We start from the raw sequence: 17,586 nt of genomic DNA, 5'->3' as shown, positions 1-17,586 counted from the left end.
GTGTGGAGGAACAGACGAAGGATGGTCACAGTGTTTTAGCGTGTCTGTCTAAACCCCCTGTAGGTTGGTTTTTGAGCTCTCAGCACGGGCGTGACCTCATCAAGGAAATCCTGTCTTATCCTTAAACTTGATTAACCAGACTGCCTCAGGGTCTACATGGGCCGTGAGGAGTAAACAGAAAATACAACCTTTTAGTGTATGTAGAGAGAGGGAGAGGGAGAGGGAGGGAGGGAGGGAGGGAGGGAGGGAGGGAGGGGAGGGAGGGAGGGAGGGAGGGAGGGAGGGGGAGGGAGAGGGAGAGGGAGAGGGAGAGGGAGAGGGAGAGGGAGAGGGAGAGGGAGAGGGAGAGGGAGAGGGAGAGGGAGAGGGAGAGGGAGAGGGAGAGGGAGAGGGAGAGGTTGAAAGATTGAAAGATTGAAAGATTGAAAGAGTCAGAGACACGAAGAGAGAGAAGGAAAGGTGAAAGAGATGGATCTAGAGAGACCTGTCCCACATTCGCCTCCTACTGTATAGTGGAGCCAAATCATAGATGTTGCTGTCATCTGGTGGCAGCAGTGTAGCTGTGCATGCTCAGTTAGTTGTGGGGCAAACTTGAAGGATTTCCTTCAATCACACCGGGTGTAAACACTTAAATGATGCTACTTCAGACCATCCGTGCAGTCCAGCGTCCGTCAGTAAGGCCTTCTTTAATGTTGCAATTAAAATCAAATTGTTTTCATCACAGACAGGACAGAGATAACTAGTTATACTACTTCCTTATACTTCTACTCTGCAGGTACTGCATAGAGGCAGTAGGTGGCACACCTCCTGCATAGAGGCAGTAGGTGGCACACCTCCTGCATCCAGCATTTATTTTGGATTGGGATGCCAAAGGTGGATCATCTTTTAACTGCACAATAACTGTAACTGTAAATAACTAATAGTTAACTAAATGAGTTAGGCCTACGTAGTGTAAACAGTCTTGAATGAGGTAAGCATCTGCTGTTGTCCAATAAGGCTTAATGGCTTTTAGTTGAAACTCATGTAGCCTATAGTGTTGAATTGCGAGGCCCCAGCCACTGCCAAATTGAATGCTAAAATGAATCCCTCCTTCCTTCCCTTCATGTCAGATTAAGATCAGGAATATGGGAGGAAGAACGGATACGTTTTAAAGAATTGAAATGGAGCACAGGATTCCTGTTTAGTCCTGCTGTTAGGGAGTTATTTTCATCTAGCAAAGCCTAGAGCGCCACACTTAACAAATATGTACACTGTTGTACAGTTTCCGAGTTGTCTGCTCGGAGGCATTCTACTAAGCGTCAAAAGGTCCTTCCATAGTCAATTTTATTTATACAGCACGTGATCATGCAAATGTAACAAATCAATAATTAACAGTTTGACACGGTTCTAATGGGCCCAGACAACCAATTAAGCACGACATCGATGCTTTCTATGACCGAACCACAAAACGAGACAAGTGGTTATACTGGCTGTCAATCTTTCCAGTGATTCCGCCCTCTAGTCCCACCCTCTCCCCCCCGGCATTTGATTTCAATAGAGTGGAGTACATAGTGAGTGCGTAAAGGTTACTACGGGGTTAGCGCACATACACCAGGACGAACCAGCACCGAAGGCACCCGGCGAGGGAGGGAGCGCGTGCTCTGCTCTGTATTTAATGTGTTTGTGTGTGTGTGGTCCACTGGATTAACTAGTGGGTGTGTGCCCGGTCTTTACCGCAAACCGGTGTGTGTGCGTTGGTGTCTGTCTTTGCGTGCAGCCGCTCCCCACGCATTTTGAGCTTTCTAATGGGAGATCTGTTCTACCTACCTATTGATAGTCCGTGTATTGCGACCTTCAATGGACCTGTCTGTTTCTAACGGCGTGAAGCAGCTGCTACTAGCTGATTGAGCGTGGACCACTGTCCCCGAGCGGGAATCGACAACAATTCTGTTGTTGCGGCAGTGGATGCATTTAGTAGTATGTAACCTGTAGTTATTGGCAATGACGCCTCAGGCAGCGTAGACACGAAGAGGACTAAAGGTTTAAGCCTGTTCATCGGATTGATCATCGTTATTACGCCAACATGTCGAACCCAAGCAAAAGCAAGAAGGACAAAGAGATAATCGCGGAATATGAGAGCCAGGTGAAAGGTATGATCCATATTTACTAGAGCTCTATCCCATTGGCATGACATGGTCACACCCACTCTCTGACACACAAACTTACATGCACATACACACACACCTGTTCTCACTATCCCCCTAAAACACACCTACACCCATCCCCACCTATACCCTCCACTCACACTACCCCCTCACACAGACCCTTGCACACGCTTACGCACCGAATCACACACACACACACACACATGCACAACACTCTTACACACACCACACCTGGCTGCCTGTACTCCATGAATTCTGCCCCTCACTAAGCTTGTTCGCGAATGGATGTGTATGGAGGATGACACCTTGCCGTGAGACGTCAGTATTTCAGGGTTCATCCTGAGTTCTGCACGGCGCTTGGAGGGGGGTGGGAGGGGATGGGAGGGGGTGGGGGGGGTTCTGCAGAGCCTTTGATCTCTCTCAGCCATGTGGGAGCGAGGGTGTTTGCCAATTACAGCATGTATACAGAGTAGTGGTTTCTGTGTGTGGAACCCACGCCTGTGTGTGTGTGTATACCATCTCTATTTGTATTCCTCTGGGGCTGTGACTGCAGCAGGCTCCCTGATGTGTTTGTCTGTCTGTCTGTCTGTCTGTCTGTCTGTCTGTGTAGGTGAATGTGTGTGTGTGTGTGTCTGGCAGAGGAGTCCATCATGACAGCTCATCTCTAATCAGTAGGAGTGTTCCAGGATTGACGTTAGGACAGACAGACAGAATAGATCTCATGTCTGCCCACTCCTCCGTTGTCAGGGATTCAATGCACACTGATGTAACCATAGTCCTTAACCATGGTAACTCCCTTTTCACACACATACGCCCCTACACAGCACCTTGGGGGTGGGGATGGGGGAGGGGGTGGGGGGAGAGACTGCAGCAGAAGATGGGGGAATACCTGGTTAGTTCTGACTGGTCAGGAATGACGCTGGAGACAGACCCAGTTTCTGTCAGGCGTGGTGAGAGCTGTGAAAAAGAGTGATCAACCAAGATGGCTGGCTTGGTATTGTATCACTGGCAGTGGGAGAGGTCTCTCTATAGCATGATGGGGAACTATGTGTAGGAGGGTCTCACTGTACCCTCTTATGGTCTCTCTGACATTCTCTCTGTTTCTATTAGGTTCAGATGGTCTCTCTTCCGTGCCCACATATTCAATGTCACTTACCCGCACCCGCCCACACGTACACTTATCTCATACGAGGAAATGGCAAGCTCTTTTTCACAGGAAGGTGATCTTCGTCCTTTGCATAGGAAATAGCCTGCTTTACTCATGTCAAGGGAGGGTGGAACGATGGCTGGTTTGTGTTTTAACAGCACATTAGGATTGAGGAATGTGTGCGTGTGCGTGAATGTGTTATCCTTTTGAAATCGAAATCATGGCCGTTAGAATCCCTACAAGCGGATGCTTTCTCTCAGCCCATACCCACACTCCAGCTGTGCTCTTTCTGTCACTGCATCACACAGTATGACACGCTATTCCCTGGACCTGGTCCATATGAAATGTAAGCACACACACACACATACACACGTTGGTCCTTTGAATCGACACACTGACTTTGAGTGATTAGAAGTAATGGAGAGTACTGGAGTGCTTTAGTGTGTGTGTGTGTGTGTGTCACTGTTCACTCTGCCCTGGCTTCTAGCCAAAACACACTTGGGGATGCCCTGCATTATAATGACCACTTAGATCACACTAAGCACAGCTCTACTACTGCTGTGCCCTCTCTTCTGCTGTCTGAGGTAAATGTATGGATCTGCGCTGTAACTATGTGGGTTTGTAGTCTGCCTCTCTCTGGCTGGCCTCTGATTGGCTTGTGAGAATGTATAGGGGGGTGGGGCTTCTCTTGTGATGTGTTGTTGAGGGTGTGGAGCTCGTAGACTGTAGGTGGTTCGAGCTGATCTTGCCTCAGGTGCCGTGAACTGTGGTCTGTGTTAGTCAGCAAAATTATGTCTTAGCAAAGACATGATTGTTATATGCAACATCTATTATGCCTGAACATGTTGCCTGGCATTATCTAAGCCTGGATTATACATTTAAATGAAAGGGGAAAATGGGGCTTTGCAATGGGAAATGATGGAGAGGAGGAAGGAGATCAGGAGAGAGAGAGAGGGTGGGGAGAGATGAGAGATGGGGACAGAGACAAGGAGGGAGAGGTAGGGGTATGGAGAGAGGGAACGAAAGAGAGGGAGGGAGGGAGTGGGAACTGTGCTGCAGCCTTGTTTCTGCGTGCGTCTGCATGTGTGTGAATACTGACCTCCCATCTGCATACCTGGGAGAGGGGGGGGGGAGAGGCAAGGAGGTGTACGGGAATAGGGGGGGGAATGGAGGCGGGGAAATAAGTGTGTGACTGAAGTGAGTTAGAGGTGTAAATAAGCATTACGTGGATAGCACCACACATGTAATATCAGTAAAGGTGTTTGTTTGTTTTGCTTGAACATCCAGTGGATGTCCGCCCCTTGTGTCCTTGGCCCCTGGTTGTCATGGAAACGGCCCATTCAGAGGGCAAAATCGTCTTCCTCTTCCTGTTGAGCAGTGAAATATGAATGCAAACATACAATTTAGCTTTGTGTGTTACTTTGAGCTTTGTGTGTTACTTTGTATGTTCCAGTTGTGTGATGTCTTCATGTAAAAGTCTATCCTGGGGAAAGTCCAGGGTCAGACTGGTCCACCAGAATCCACCCAGGTCCTGGAGCTTAGTGGAGTGTTAACTTACATTAGTCACCTCCTTAGTTACACAGTGGAACCACACATGCTCTCTCCATGGAGACAAGAGCCCATGAGGAGAAAGGAGAAGCACAGCCTCTGTCTGTCAACAACAACAAAGAATATTTAAAACCACTTCTGGTTATGATAATTTCAATTACACTTTTTAAACATATTTATTAATCTGCTCTGGCTGTCAACTACGTTGATATAATTGGATTCAAGGTGAGCTCAGGATATTGGCATCAGCAGAAGCCTGGAAAGGTTCCTCTACACCCCAGTGTGCTTCTGTGACCTTCCATAGTGGAGGCACCGTGAAATGAAGGTTAGTCATCCCTCCACAGGCAGATGACTGATTCCTGCTGATCCAGGAGCTAGTTGTGGGAAGAGACTGTTTCCAAGAAAGAAATAGCAACAACACCCATGGTACAAACATCCTAAATACAACAATCCTAAATTGGAGTTCTCCGTTTCAAATCCAAATGTCTCCTTTAGCAAATGTGTTGTTTTTCTCTCTTGCTAGTGTGTCTTTTTGTCATTTCGTTTTTCTCACTGTCTGTTCCCCAGTCACTCCATCTCTCTCTCGGTCCCTCTCTACCATAATTACAATTGTGGAGAGTCTGTCTCTAAGGAGTCACCTTGGCCAACATCCTTTGGCCACAATAGCATTAAAGAAGACACTGCTCTCATGGACACACACACACACACACACACACACACACACACACACACACACAGACACTTGAAAAAAATGCACAAACACTCTATCAGAAAAACCCATACAGCCAGTCAGCATGGCAGGGAACGCTTCACTGGTTGTGCTGTTTTAGAGCGTCGAGGCTATCTGACACTCTGCTGCAGGAGGGAACGCAGAGAACTGGTAGTGAATCCACAATGATAACCCCCACCTCTCCCTCCATCCCTCTCTTCTCTCTCTCTCTCTGTCTGTCTGGCTGCCTTTACCTCACCCTCTCCCTGTTCTCTCTCTGTTTTCTCCTTATCTTTTCCTGTCTTCCATGCTGTGATTCCCTGTCTCTCTTTTTCTCCCTCTCAAACACACACACACACACACACGAGCATTCGACTACACACCAACCAATCCCCAGGGGACCTTCTCCACTCCACTACCTGTTGTCTTGGCAACCACACACTGTGTGTGTGAACCATGTGATGAGGAAGGTGAAGACAGAGCTCAGATCTGCCAAACGCACAAGCACACACACACAAACAGATAGATATGCAGACACACACACTTGTGAACACACTTGCAGAGATATGCTTCATTGTGATCCCACATAGAACACCATGGTGGCCTGTAGCCTCAGCAAAAATCGTGTGTGCGTGTGTGTTTGCGCCTATTATTTGCACATGTGATGGTCGATGTGTGGTGAGCTTCCCGAGGCAAAATGGCTGCCATGTCTAGTGCTGCTCTTAGCCACGTTCTGTGGATGAAGCTCCCTTCTGTATCTGTGTAAAGATGTCTGCTGTGTGGTGTGACTACAGGATGTGTTTATGCCATTAAAGATATGTACTGTATGTGAGTGTATATACACCGAATTAATGCAGTCTCTTTATGTGGGTGTCTTTCCATAACAAGCGCATATTGTCTGTTATGCAGTCTGGATTGTTAATGACATCTGTGTGTGGGTGTATGTGTGTTTGCATGTCTGCCCCCGTGCGCGTGTGTGTGTGTGTGTGTGTGTGTGTGTGTGTGTGTGTAGATGTGCGGGCACAGTTGGTGGAGCAGCAGAGGTGTCTGGAGCAGCAGACTGAGATGAGGGTCCAGCTGCTTCAGGATCTTCAGGACTTCTTCAGGAAGAAGGCAGAGATTGAGACAGAGTATTCTAGAAACTTGGAGAAACTGGCCGAGAGGTTCATGGCCAAGACACGCAGTACCAAGGACCACCAACAGTACAAGTAAGGGACCGCGATCTTTGAGTGTGAGAGATATGCGGTGCATAGTTTTGGATTGCTGGCATGAAGGGTAAGGTGACATTGACCAATCCTCTGCTCTCTCGTAGAAAAGACCAGAACCTGCTATCTCCAGTCAACTGTTGGTACCTGCTATTGAACCAGGTAAAGTGCTGTGTATGTATGTCTTTGTACCCTGGACTAGCCTGAAACGTGATTGTCTTCAATCAGGACGTGTATGTCTCTCTCTCTCTCTTTTCAGGTGAGGAGAGAGAGTAAGGACCATGCTACTCTCAGTGATCTCTACCTGAACAACGTCATCACTCGCCTAACACACATCAGTGATGACTCCGCCCGCCTGCTTAAGAGGGTGAGCGAGCTAATCACAGCCTTCCATCTATCATGGGTCACAGGTCACGACTGCCCCACTCTGGGTCAGAGTTCACCTGGTCTGGTGAAGTCTGAGTCTAAAGCAGAATGCTCGATACTGTTGAAGTTAACTGAATTTGGGAGGAGAGCTATAAGAAAAAATGAGATTGTTTCTAATGAAAAGCTAAGGCATTATATTCCGTTGTGTACTTCAAGAAACGTGGTACAGAGTTTAACAAATTATACAAACACACACACGTGCACACACCTCCAAGTTTAGTATAGTGCGTTCATTATTAATCTCTATCCGGGTCTTGTATTATTCATGATATCTAAAGTACAGAGAGACTTGCAAGCTCTGTCAGCCCATGTATCTATCTTATAACTGCTTATGAAACCCCTGATTGGTACGTGCAAACAAGGACAGTTGGACGACCACCTTGTGTGAGCCAGCCCAGTTGGAGACAGCCTGGTGACCATGACAACGCTGACAGGATGGTGGTCATGGTGACAGGCTCAGCTGGTCTATCTCACGAGGGTGCCGTGAGGGAGCAGGAATCATCCATTCTGGGATTCCACAGTCATTTAGCACAATGCAATATTAATGCATGCCACATAGTCACATAAATCCTTCCCAAACCGAGCCGGCTCTGTTTAATACATGAAGAGCCCATCCAAGCCATGTCTGTATGCAAGCTGCAGAGCCACACGCTGGGTAATTTATGAATCCTTCTGTTTGTTCAAGGATGGCTCCATTTATTTACCTGGCCACCTTTTCAGCTCAGTTCATCGATGGGATGACGGTGCTATTAGTTACTGCCTGTGTGAATATTCTCACAGGCTGTCCACATAACTGTTAGTGGTATTCACCTCACCTCTCTTCTCCACTTTGCTTATTCATTCCTTCCTCTTTGCCCTCTCTCTCTCTTCATCCTATTCTTTTCTGGCACATCCTCTGTTCCTCTCCTTTCCTCCACCTGTTCTCTATCTTTTCCTTCCACCTCTTCCAGAGTAAAGAGATCACCTTCCAGCTTCAGGAGGACCTCATGAAGCTCCTCAACGAGCTTTACACCGTGAGTGGCATCCTCACCAGGAGCTTTTTCACTCTTTCTTTAAGTTCTGGAACTCAGGGGAGTTTGTAAAGCTCCTTCACCATATTTTTCATCGCTCCAACAAAAGCTTCCTTGTCACTTCTGTTTAGATGGGGAAATGTGCTGACTAACAACAACATGACTGTTGAGTTTAGTTCTGCCACGGTTCCTTGCCTTAAAAGCCTTTGTTGTGAATAAATAAAGACCCTAAAACAGTTTGAGTTGACAGCTAGACGTTCATGCAACCAGGGCAGGTCGAATGTTTGCCGAGTTTGTTCAGGTGAAGCTGTAAGGGATTGTGGTTGCTAGGTGATGAAGACGTACCACATGTATCACGCGGAGACGCTGAACGCCGAGACGAAACTCCGAGAAGCGGAGCGCCAGGAGGGGCGTGTCAAGACGGGGTCGAGCGGAGGGGTGGAGCCTGTGTTCGGCCTGCGGATAGAGGAGCGCCACCAGAGACGTAACGCCGCCCGCAAGATGGAGAAGATGAGGGAGAAGGTATGGATACCCCAGAGGGACATGTCTCAGAAACGGAGTGCATTTCGTACGTACAGCAGCCCTGACCCAGCAACTCATTCCCCTTTCTCTTCTTCCCTCTATCTCTCCATCTTCCTCTCCCCAGAGGAAGGCAAAGTACTCCGAGAACAAGCTGAAGACACTGAAAGCGAGGAATGAGTACCTTTTAACTCTGGAGGCCACCAACTCCTCTGTGTTCAAATACTACATCCATGACCTGCCCGACATCATAGATGTGAGTTCATAAACACACAATTTCAAACACACATGTTTCTCTCGTTTGGATGATTCTAAATATAGGATTATAACCATTATTTCCGTCCCTCCCTCATGAAGTATTTATCCATGTTGTTTCAGTGCTGTGACCTGGGGTACCACTCCAGTCTGAGCCGCGCGCTTAGGACCTACCTGTCAGCAGAGCTGAGTGTGGAGGCGTCCAGACGGGCAGGTCTGGAGGTGCTGGAGGGGGCAGTGGAAGGCCTGGATCCTGCCCGTGATAGACAGCGCCTGCTGGGCCTCTACCCCACCGCCTTCTGCCCCCCACCTCGCTGGAGCTTCCAGGCCCACATGGGGGACACGGTGAGAACTGTCACACGCACACAGATCCGCACGAAAACTGGGGTCTTCCTCGCTCACCATCTCACACACCCGTGAAAACCTTCCTTTTTCGCGCTCACGCTCTCCCTCTCGAATCGTGCTCTGTGTTTGTGCTCCGATCAGGTGGCTCAGATCGCCGCTCAGCCGCAGGTGCAGGCGGAGCTCACGCTGCGGCTGCAGCAGCTCCAGACACGCCTCGCCACGCTCAAGATAGAGAACGAGGAGGTGAGAAGCGCACACACACACAGTTACAGTCACACACGGCTTCACAACTTGTGTTAGTGTGGTAATTGCTGGGGGTAGAGGGAGAGTGAAAAGGGGTAGGGGCCTTGAGGAGGCAGATGTAGACTCCTAAAAATAAAACTTCCCACCAGATCGAATTGTTGTGTGTGCTATTTTGCTAGGCATGGTTCCAGTCTTGGAGATGTTTCATTTACATTTTCAGAATGTCTCAGAGTGATTTTTGAGGGTTTTGGTGTAATGCCAGGCTGGTGGTGTGGGAGGGCAGCTGTTCTCTCACCCTGAAGGGCACAGGAACGCTCATGGAGACCGGATTAATGAGCTGCCTCTGCATGTCTCTTCAGCAAACACACACACGCACAGATACAAACACATACACGCACATATACAAACACACACTCACAGACTCAAATTTGACCAGAAGTATGTTCACAAAAATCTTCAACATGTGATTTGCATCATTTTATACATGACCATGTATTCCTACATAAGGACACACATCACTCTTCCAATGTGACTGAGGCCAGCTCTGCTCCCCACCTTCCAGGTGAAGAAGACTTGGGGCGCCACACTGACCACCCTTCAGGACATGACGGTGCTGGACGACTCCGATGTGTCCCAGAGCTTTACCCACAGCCCGTCCTCTGAGTCGGTCAAATCTAGCGTGTCGGACGGATACCTGAACAAACCCAGCCTCGCCAAGAGGCGAGCCAACCAGCAAGAAACCGAGCTCTTCTACTTCACAGTAAGATATATATATACACGCTCTTATTGTTTTTCCCTTTGGGACTTTGGTTTCACAATGTATGCTTCATGTTTGGCTACCTGCAACGTTTGGCTACCTGCAACGTTTGGGGCTATCTCGTTGTTATGATCAGTGACCTATGGACTTAACTCTCTCTTGGAAGTCGTTTTAGATAAAAGTGTCTGCTGAATGCATAAATGTAAATGTAATGTATATATACACACACACACATACACATTAAGTTGCAGTGATTCACACATAAGAGTTGATGGTTGTATAGTTGATAAAAGTTTATTCTGTCTGCCACCTTCAGAAGTTCCGTGAATATCTGGAAGGCAGTAATCTCATCTCCAAATTACAAGCCAAACATGACCTGCTGAAGAAAGCCATGGCAGAGGGTAAAATAGATCTCTCGTCCTCTCCATCGCTCTCTCTTTGCAACTCTTTCTCTCTTTGCTGTTCTCTTTTTGATGTTAAATGTTAAATGATTATCTTTGTCTGTTTTTCAGGCTATATAACTGACATGCTCACCACCAGGTAAGCATGAATGCTTTCTTACACTTAATATGCTTAGCACATTATTTTACTGACTAAAAATGTAGGATGTCTTTCCCTCCTCCTTGTAATTAAACTGTTTATACCCACATCATCACTTGTTCTATCCCTGTTTCAGCCGTGGGCGGAAAAACTCCCATAGCAAACATCAGGTGAAGTTTAGATACGCTTTTGGTTTATGTGTGTGTGTACGCGCACGTGTGTGTGTGTGTGTGTGTAGGTCTATCTTTCTGTTTGTGAGTTTAGTATAAAACTGACTGTGTATGAATCTTCTCCTGTGTGTAGGATTCCACTAAAGCCATTCCTCTACTGGTGGAGAGCTGCATCCGCTACATAAACCTCCATGGTCAAATATGTTTATCCCCCTGACACATTCGCACACATACACATGCACACACACAGGCAGAAACCAACACTCACACTTTGCCTCTGTTCCTCCAGGTCTTCAACACCAGGGTATATTCCGGGTGTCTGGATCACAGGTGGAGGTCAATGACATTAAGAACTCTTTTGAGAGAGGTGAGAGGTCACCGTGAGGTCACATCTGAATTGTTTTGTCTGGTCAAGATCAAGGTAGACTGACTTCCTGTCTGTTGCCTAGGTAATGACCCTCTGATAGATGAGGAGAGTAACCATGACATCAACTCTGTGGCGGGCGTTCTCAAGCTCTACTTCCGGGGGCTGGAAAACCCCCTCTTTCCTAAGGACAGGTTCAATGATCTCATTTCCTGTGTCCGTAAGTTACATTTTATTCTAGATGTGGTGGGAAGGGGACTAAGACTAACTTGGAATGGGGGAGAGGGGGGGAACTGGAACTAATAAGGGAGATGGGGAGACAGGGGGGACTGGGACTAGTAAGGGAGATGGGGAGACAGGGGGGACTGGGACTAGTAAGGGAGATGGGGAGACAGGGGGGACTGGGACTAGTAAGGGAGATGGGGAGACAGGGGGGACTGGGACTAGTAAGGGAGATGGGGACACAGGGGGGACTGGGACTAATGGGGGAGGGTGGATGGGGGGGGGGTGGAGGTGATAGGGCAACTAACTGCAGGTAGGTGAGAGTGGTTTAGAAGTGTGTGTGTGTGTGTGTGTTCAGCACTCTCATGGGGGCTGTGTGTTTACAGGCTCAGGGGGGTCAATTAGCATGCATTTCAGATCTCACAGCATTTATTATTATTTTGTTGCTGGGAAGATCTTCTGACTGACCATGACACTGGCTGACATTTTGTGAATCTGACCTTATCAGTAGTCAGCATGGCACTTAACTGAATTCAAAAACAGTTATCCGACTGTACATCAGTTGCCTTGCATAACTGCACTGTTACTTCCCTTCTGTGTGAATGAGCACTGTCGTCTCACTGACACCCTTCAGCAGAGGCTTTATAAATTGAACAATACTTCAAGTGTTATGTGTAATACATACTCAATCTCTGAGCATTCCTTTTTTCTTCTTCTTCTCTCTCGCCCATCCTCCTACACACTCCAGCTCTCTTCGTCTCTTTGTCTACGGGTGCTTTAGTCTCTTATTGTCTCTCTGAAACACACACTGATTCTTGCTGTTCCACCGAGGGGGCAGAGCTGCGTTCCTCTTTCCGCCATAGGGAGGTTGTATTTCAAGATGTGTCAGGATCGCAAATGCCTCATGGCATCCTGGGACTACTGACAGCTGCTGTGTGTGTGTGTCCACAGGTATAGAGAGTCTGTACGAGAGAGCCCAATGTATCCGGAAGATTCTACTGGCAGCCCCACGGGCTACTCTGGTGGTGATGCGGTACCTGTTTGCCTTTCTGAACCAGTGAGTGACTGAACGAAATGCTGATCTCCAGCTTTGATCTGCTGTATAACACACAAACATTCCACAGAAGCAGGTTTCATATGTATAGAGAGCACAGTGAACAGTAAATCCACAGCGTGGACAAATGCCATGTCTCCTCTATAAAGCCTCTTCACAGGCTGAGACACCGGGAGTGTGAAGCCAGAGTTGTGAACAGGATGAGAGAAGGGAAAAAAAAGTGTGATACGCATGTGTTATGTACTGAAACCGATTCTTGTCTGGCAACATCAATTGGTTGGTGCTACAAGATCAATTGAAATGGGGTATTTTGCCAGTATTTGAATCCTAGAGCTAAACTTGAGTGCAATGTAGCATATAGATTAGATTAGATTTAACTTTATTTGTGTGATGTCGTAAGGAAATTTAACGATGTTAACCTCTGCCTCTTGTGCAGTCTGTCCCAGTACAGTGACGAGAACATGATGGATGCAGGGAACCTGGCCATAGTGTTTGGCCCCACCCTGCTGCCCACCCCTGACACCCTGGACCAGGTGGCCTGCCAGGCACATGTCAATGAGGTCGTCAAAACGGTCATCCTTCACAATGACAACATCTTCCCGGACACCAAGGAGCTGCCGGGGCCAGTCTATGAGAAGTGCATGACGGGAGATCAGTACTGGTAAGACTGACGTGATCTAGGAAGCTGCATCTGCTAACAGAATGGCCAGTAATTGATATACCATTGTAGTTTCCATACATTTAGACTGACTTGCCAGCTGTCTAACCATCTGTTCACGGAGCTTGCTTTTTCGTCAGCGTGAAATATCAAGCAAGACCAGCACTAGCGGTAATGCTGACTGATGCAATTTGGTACTTACTTTCCGATTCTCTCCCTCTCTCTTTTTCTACCTCTCTCAACCCCCCCCCCCCCTCCCTCCTGCTCAGCGAGAGCCCGTTCAGCGAGCCAGGAGCCTTGGAGGATGCAGAACCGGATGGCGGCACAGAGACACAGACCAGTGAGGAGGGTACGCCTGACCTCCGACCCCCACACAATCATCCAGTGGGCTTCTCTCTCCCATCCAACCAATTGGGAGCTGTCGCCATGGCAACAGCAGCCTTAGAGACCAGCCCCCCCACCTCCTCCGGGTCTCGCTGTGAGCTGTGTGTGATTTTTTCCTCTGTGGAGGCAGAGAGAAAGCAAGGATTAAAAAGGGGAAGATTTCCCCCCAAGTCTCCTTCACCCCTATTGGTTGAGCTCTGGGGGGGTGGTGTCTCTGAGACAGATGATTGACAAGTTCACCTCTATCATTCTGTCCGTCTCTTATCACTCTCTTTTCTCTCTCTCCCTCCCCCCCCCCTCTCTCTCTCTCTCTCTCTCTCTCTCTCTCTCTCTCTCTCTCTCTCTCTCTCTCTCTCTCTGCCTCTGTCTTTCTCAGAGGGGGAGGCTGTGGAGGCAGTTGCCAGGTTTGACTACGTTGGCCGTTCTGGACGAGAGCTCTCCTTTAAGAAGGGCGCGTCTCTGCAGCTCTACCAGAGAGCGTCACAAGACTGGTGGGAGGGGCGACACAACGGGACTCATGGGCTGGTGCCTCACCAGTACATAGTGCTTAAGGACAGGCAAGTTCACCACAACACACCCTCTGCCTACACACTACCCACACACGTTTCTCACATGAGATGTTGCTAATGAGAGCAACCCGACAGCTTGCTCTAGCCCTTATGGATCGATTGAGCGCTTCTTTAGAAGCATGGATTATCTGGTGGATGAATGGGTTTATAGACGGATGGGGAGGACCTAATCACTTGCTAATGGACAGGTAATTAACAACTGGTCTGATTGGTTGGTTAGACGCTCTGTTTGGTGCCGTAGGACTGACGCGATGTCGGACACGCTCAGTCAGAAAACCGACAGTGACAGCGGGAACGGCAACACCTCAGGTTCTGACGACAAGAGAACCAGGTCCGACCTGAGCTCCCCCACTGACATCAGACCACCGGAGGCCTACAACAGGTCAGACAGCACGCTACCACGCTAAACATAGCCCACATGTGTCTAGCTAACAAGCTTAGCTAATGCGTTGTTCTCTCTGGGCCAGCACTAAGCTAATCAAACTAAGTGTGTTTTTCGATAATAGCCACCGCAGGAAGAGGACTGAGGGTCTTTTCCGTCGTCCCTTGGGACGCTCTAGCGACAGCCACTGTCATGGTAATGGAGGGGTGCTAGAGAGGAGCTCACCGCCTGTGACTGGCCACTTCAGCCCACGTGAGCTGTTACTGGGGCGGGGCCAGGGCATGACTCCGCCCCTGGATAGCCCGGAGCGCCGGCGTCGTTCTGCTGCCGCGGTAACGGTGAGTGTGAGCCGACATGATTCACTTCGCCGGCCTGAAGACACGCCCATCCGCCGCTCCAGCAGTGGGCAGCACAGCTTCACTGAGTCCCACCGCTCCAGAACACTGGACCCAGACACATTGGCACAGGTGCGCACACACACACACACAATTCTCCAACATAAGTAGACTTCAATTAGTGCCATATTTGTATTGAATATGAATGTCTCCTCGTAGGACATAGAGGAGACTCTGGGGGAACTGCGCCAGTTGGAGAGGCAGGGCTGCCGACCGGCCCCTGACGTGGTCCTGGACACGCTGGAGCAGGTGAAGAATGGCCCCATCACAGCCTGCTCCTCAGAGTCTCCCAGCCCCCACAGCACCCCGAGCACACCCGGCACACCAGGGACCCCTGGGACTCCGGGTACCCCCAGCCCCCTCAGCCCTTTAAGCCCCCTCAGCCCCCTCCCTGGGCCTCCCCCTGGACCCCCCAGGCCCTCCAACCCCTCCCCTGACACTCTGGGCTCCTTCAAGCCTGTGGCAGCGGCCCGCATGGGGGCTCCCCTGCGCCCCCCTGCCCTGAGGCCCAAACCCCTGGTCCCCCCCAAGAGCAGCACCCCCCCTCTGCCCCCACCACTGGACAAGTCCTGCACCATGTGAGCGAAAACAGGGCCGAATCAGGCCGACCCAGGCCAAAACTGGGACAGAAGTGGAGAACAGGGTACTGCTTACTGTTAATAATCATGAGGGTAGAAAACAGTAGGACAGGAAGGTGAAAAAAGGGTTTTATGTAGTAATAATAAAATATAATATATGATATGAAATACGATATGATATGCCATGATATTTATGTGTGTCGTCAGGTTGGTGTGTACTCTTAGGTGTGTAGGAGTTTACTTTCTCCATGTATCGAAGCATTTATCAAAGGTTAGCTAGAGGACTGCTAAATGGGAGGGGTAGAGGAATAAACTGAGGCAGAAATCCTGTCCTGTGTATAAGATGTAGTCAGATACGTGGGAAGTGTAGTTTGCCCTCAGTGAACTGTAGTTTCCGTGACGTGAACGTTGACTGTATTGTCATAAAGATAGGCTCCTCAGCTAGCGCGGGCCTATCACGAAAGGCTGCTGTATTCTTAGTGTGTTTCGATTGGCTGCTGCGTTTACGGTGAGTGATTTAATTGGTCATTGCAGAGTGAAAGCCTGTTAGGGGTGAGGATGGTTCACACAGTGGGGAAGAGTAAGGATGATAGAATGATGTCTGTGTGATTATTTTAGTCCTTTATCACTTGGTTCAGCTGCTAACTCACTTTGCCTCAAACAAAGCCTCTTGAGGTCAATGTTGACAAAACTCACATATTTAACCAATGTTCAGCTATTTAATGAATGTTCCAGTATTAAACGACTGTTCAGCAATCTAATGAATGTTCAGTGGGCTCTGGTGTCACTAAAGTGGCGATGACTCTCACTAGATTAACAGCCTTCATGTGTTCTGTGGACCTATACCCAGACAGGAGTTGAAACAGGGTGGTGGTTTAGTGATAGAGTGGATACGAGCCTGGACTATAACTTTTCTGGAATGGGTGTGTGTGCACAATTACTTATTCTTTCCCAATGGTGTGTCTGTGTGTGTGCATGGGTGATAGAGAAAGAGTACGTTGGTCTGTCTGTCCCTGCCTGCCTGCCTTCGTTCTGTTCTCTTGAAAGTGCAGAGGCATTAAACATGTTGGATTATTCATGCTCGCCATGAAAAGCCAAACATGTGCAGGTTGGGGATGGTTTGCGTGATTGCCCAGCTGTGCGTTGTTTGGAAAAAAAAGCATGTCACATTGGCAAGGGTGTGTGTGTGTGTGTGGTCATACGGTTTACCTGGTTATTACTCTGAAGTCACTTGATAACCTTAAATTCACAGTAAGCTAACAGGATGGGGCGCTGTGTTTAATACCCCAAAACACTTGAACAGCACACTGAATGTGGCCTCTTAACTGGGTGGGTGATTGATGCGAATGTGTAGAGAAACGGAACGTGTGTTGCTAAAATGGGCTAAGGGTGCGTGCATCTGTTTGTGTGTGTGTATGTGAAAGTGCCTTTTTTTTACCCTTGTCTTTTTGGGGAGTTGTGATTCACTCGTGCATGTACTGAACGAAGAGCAGCAGCACTCAGAATGAAATAATCATAGTGTTTAGTAGACTACTGAATTATGAATTATAGAGTTAATCCATTGTGACATTGCACTTTGATGTATAGGATTGTGTACTTGGCATGTAGCATCATAACATGTTGGTGCATTTTAACTAAAGGAAGGTTTCTCTGAATGTTTGATAATAAAGGAAAATGGTTTTGTCTGTTAGTGTTGCTGTATCTGAAACTTGAGCTTCCTAAAAATGAGCTCTTATAGCCAAATGGATTGTATTGATGTGTTGTATTTATTATAAATAAAGCTAAATTAACACCCATGTTCTGTGTGCCTTCTAATTAAGATGTACATGAGCTTGCTGATACTTGACTGAAGGGAATCCAGGCAGGTTGAACTCTGGTAATCCTGGCTCTTCAACTGTTCTGTTTCAATGCAGAGCACTGGCAAAGAACACATGTCCTTTATAAAACTTTTACAAGGGTGTG

The 17,586-nt window shown here is 48.3% G+C and overlaps 1 protein-coding gene across 1 annotated transcript; it reads left to right on the top strand.

Annotated features, from left to right (window-relative positions):
- The first annotated feature begins 1,553 nt into the window (after window positions 1-1,553).
- srgap1b (SLIT-ROBO Rho GTPase activating protein 1b) lies at window positions 1,554-17,193 on the top strand. The gene is made up of 23 exons (XM_047022668.1): window positions 1,554-2,129; window positions 6,561-6,756; window positions 6,861-6,915; window positions 7,013-7,120; window positions 8,130-8,192; window positions 8,520-8,711; window positions 8,836-8,964; window positions 9,087-9,308; window positions 9,450-9,551; window positions 10,114-10,311; window positions 10,625-10,709; window positions 10,821-10,848; window positions 10,985-11,018; window positions 11,152-11,212; window positions 11,308-11,385; window positions 11,468-11,602; window positions 12,556-12,661; window positions 13,095-13,319; window positions 13,586-13,665; window positions 14,077-14,257; window positions 14,511-14,651; window positions 14,776-15,118; window positions 15,206-17,193. The coding sequence occupies exons 1-23, from the start codon at window positions 2,063-2,065 to the stop codon at window positions 15,626-15,628; spliced, it is 3,252 nt and encodes a 1,083-aa protein (XP_046878624.1). The 5' UTR covers window positions 1,554-2,062; the 3' UTR covers window positions 15,629-17,193.
- Window positions 17,194-17,586: the final 393 nt, after the last annotated feature.

The sequence above is a fragment of the Hypomesus transpacificus genome, chromosome 7 (genome assembly GCF_021917145.1).
Source record: "Hypomesus transpacificus isolate Combined female chromosome 7, fHypTra1, whole genome shotgun sequence".
In the NCBI taxonomy this organism is placed as follows: Eukaryota; Metazoa; Chordata; class Actinopteri; order Osmeriformes; family Osmeridae; genus Hypomesus; species Hypomesus transpacificus.
The sequence above is the reverse complement of the archived record's forward strand: the minus strand, read 5'-3'. Positions and strand labels throughout refer to the sequence as shown.

What these genes read in the sequence shown, in the direction of transcription:
- srgap1b (XM_047022668.1), top strand. Translation starts at nt 2,063, where the DNA reads ATGTCGAACCCAAGCAAAAGCAAGAAGGACAAAGAGATAATCGCGGAA. An exon ending in TCCTCAACGAGCTTTACACC is followed by an intron (nt 8,193 to 8,519) that starts GTGAGTGGCATC and finishes TGTGGTTGCTAG; the next exon opens with GTGATGAAGACGTACCACAT. An exon ending in TGGAGAAGATGAGGGAGAAG is followed by an intron (nt 8,712 to 8,835) that starts GTATGGATACCC and finishes TCCTCTCCCCAG; the next exon opens with AGGAAGGCAAAGTACTCCGA.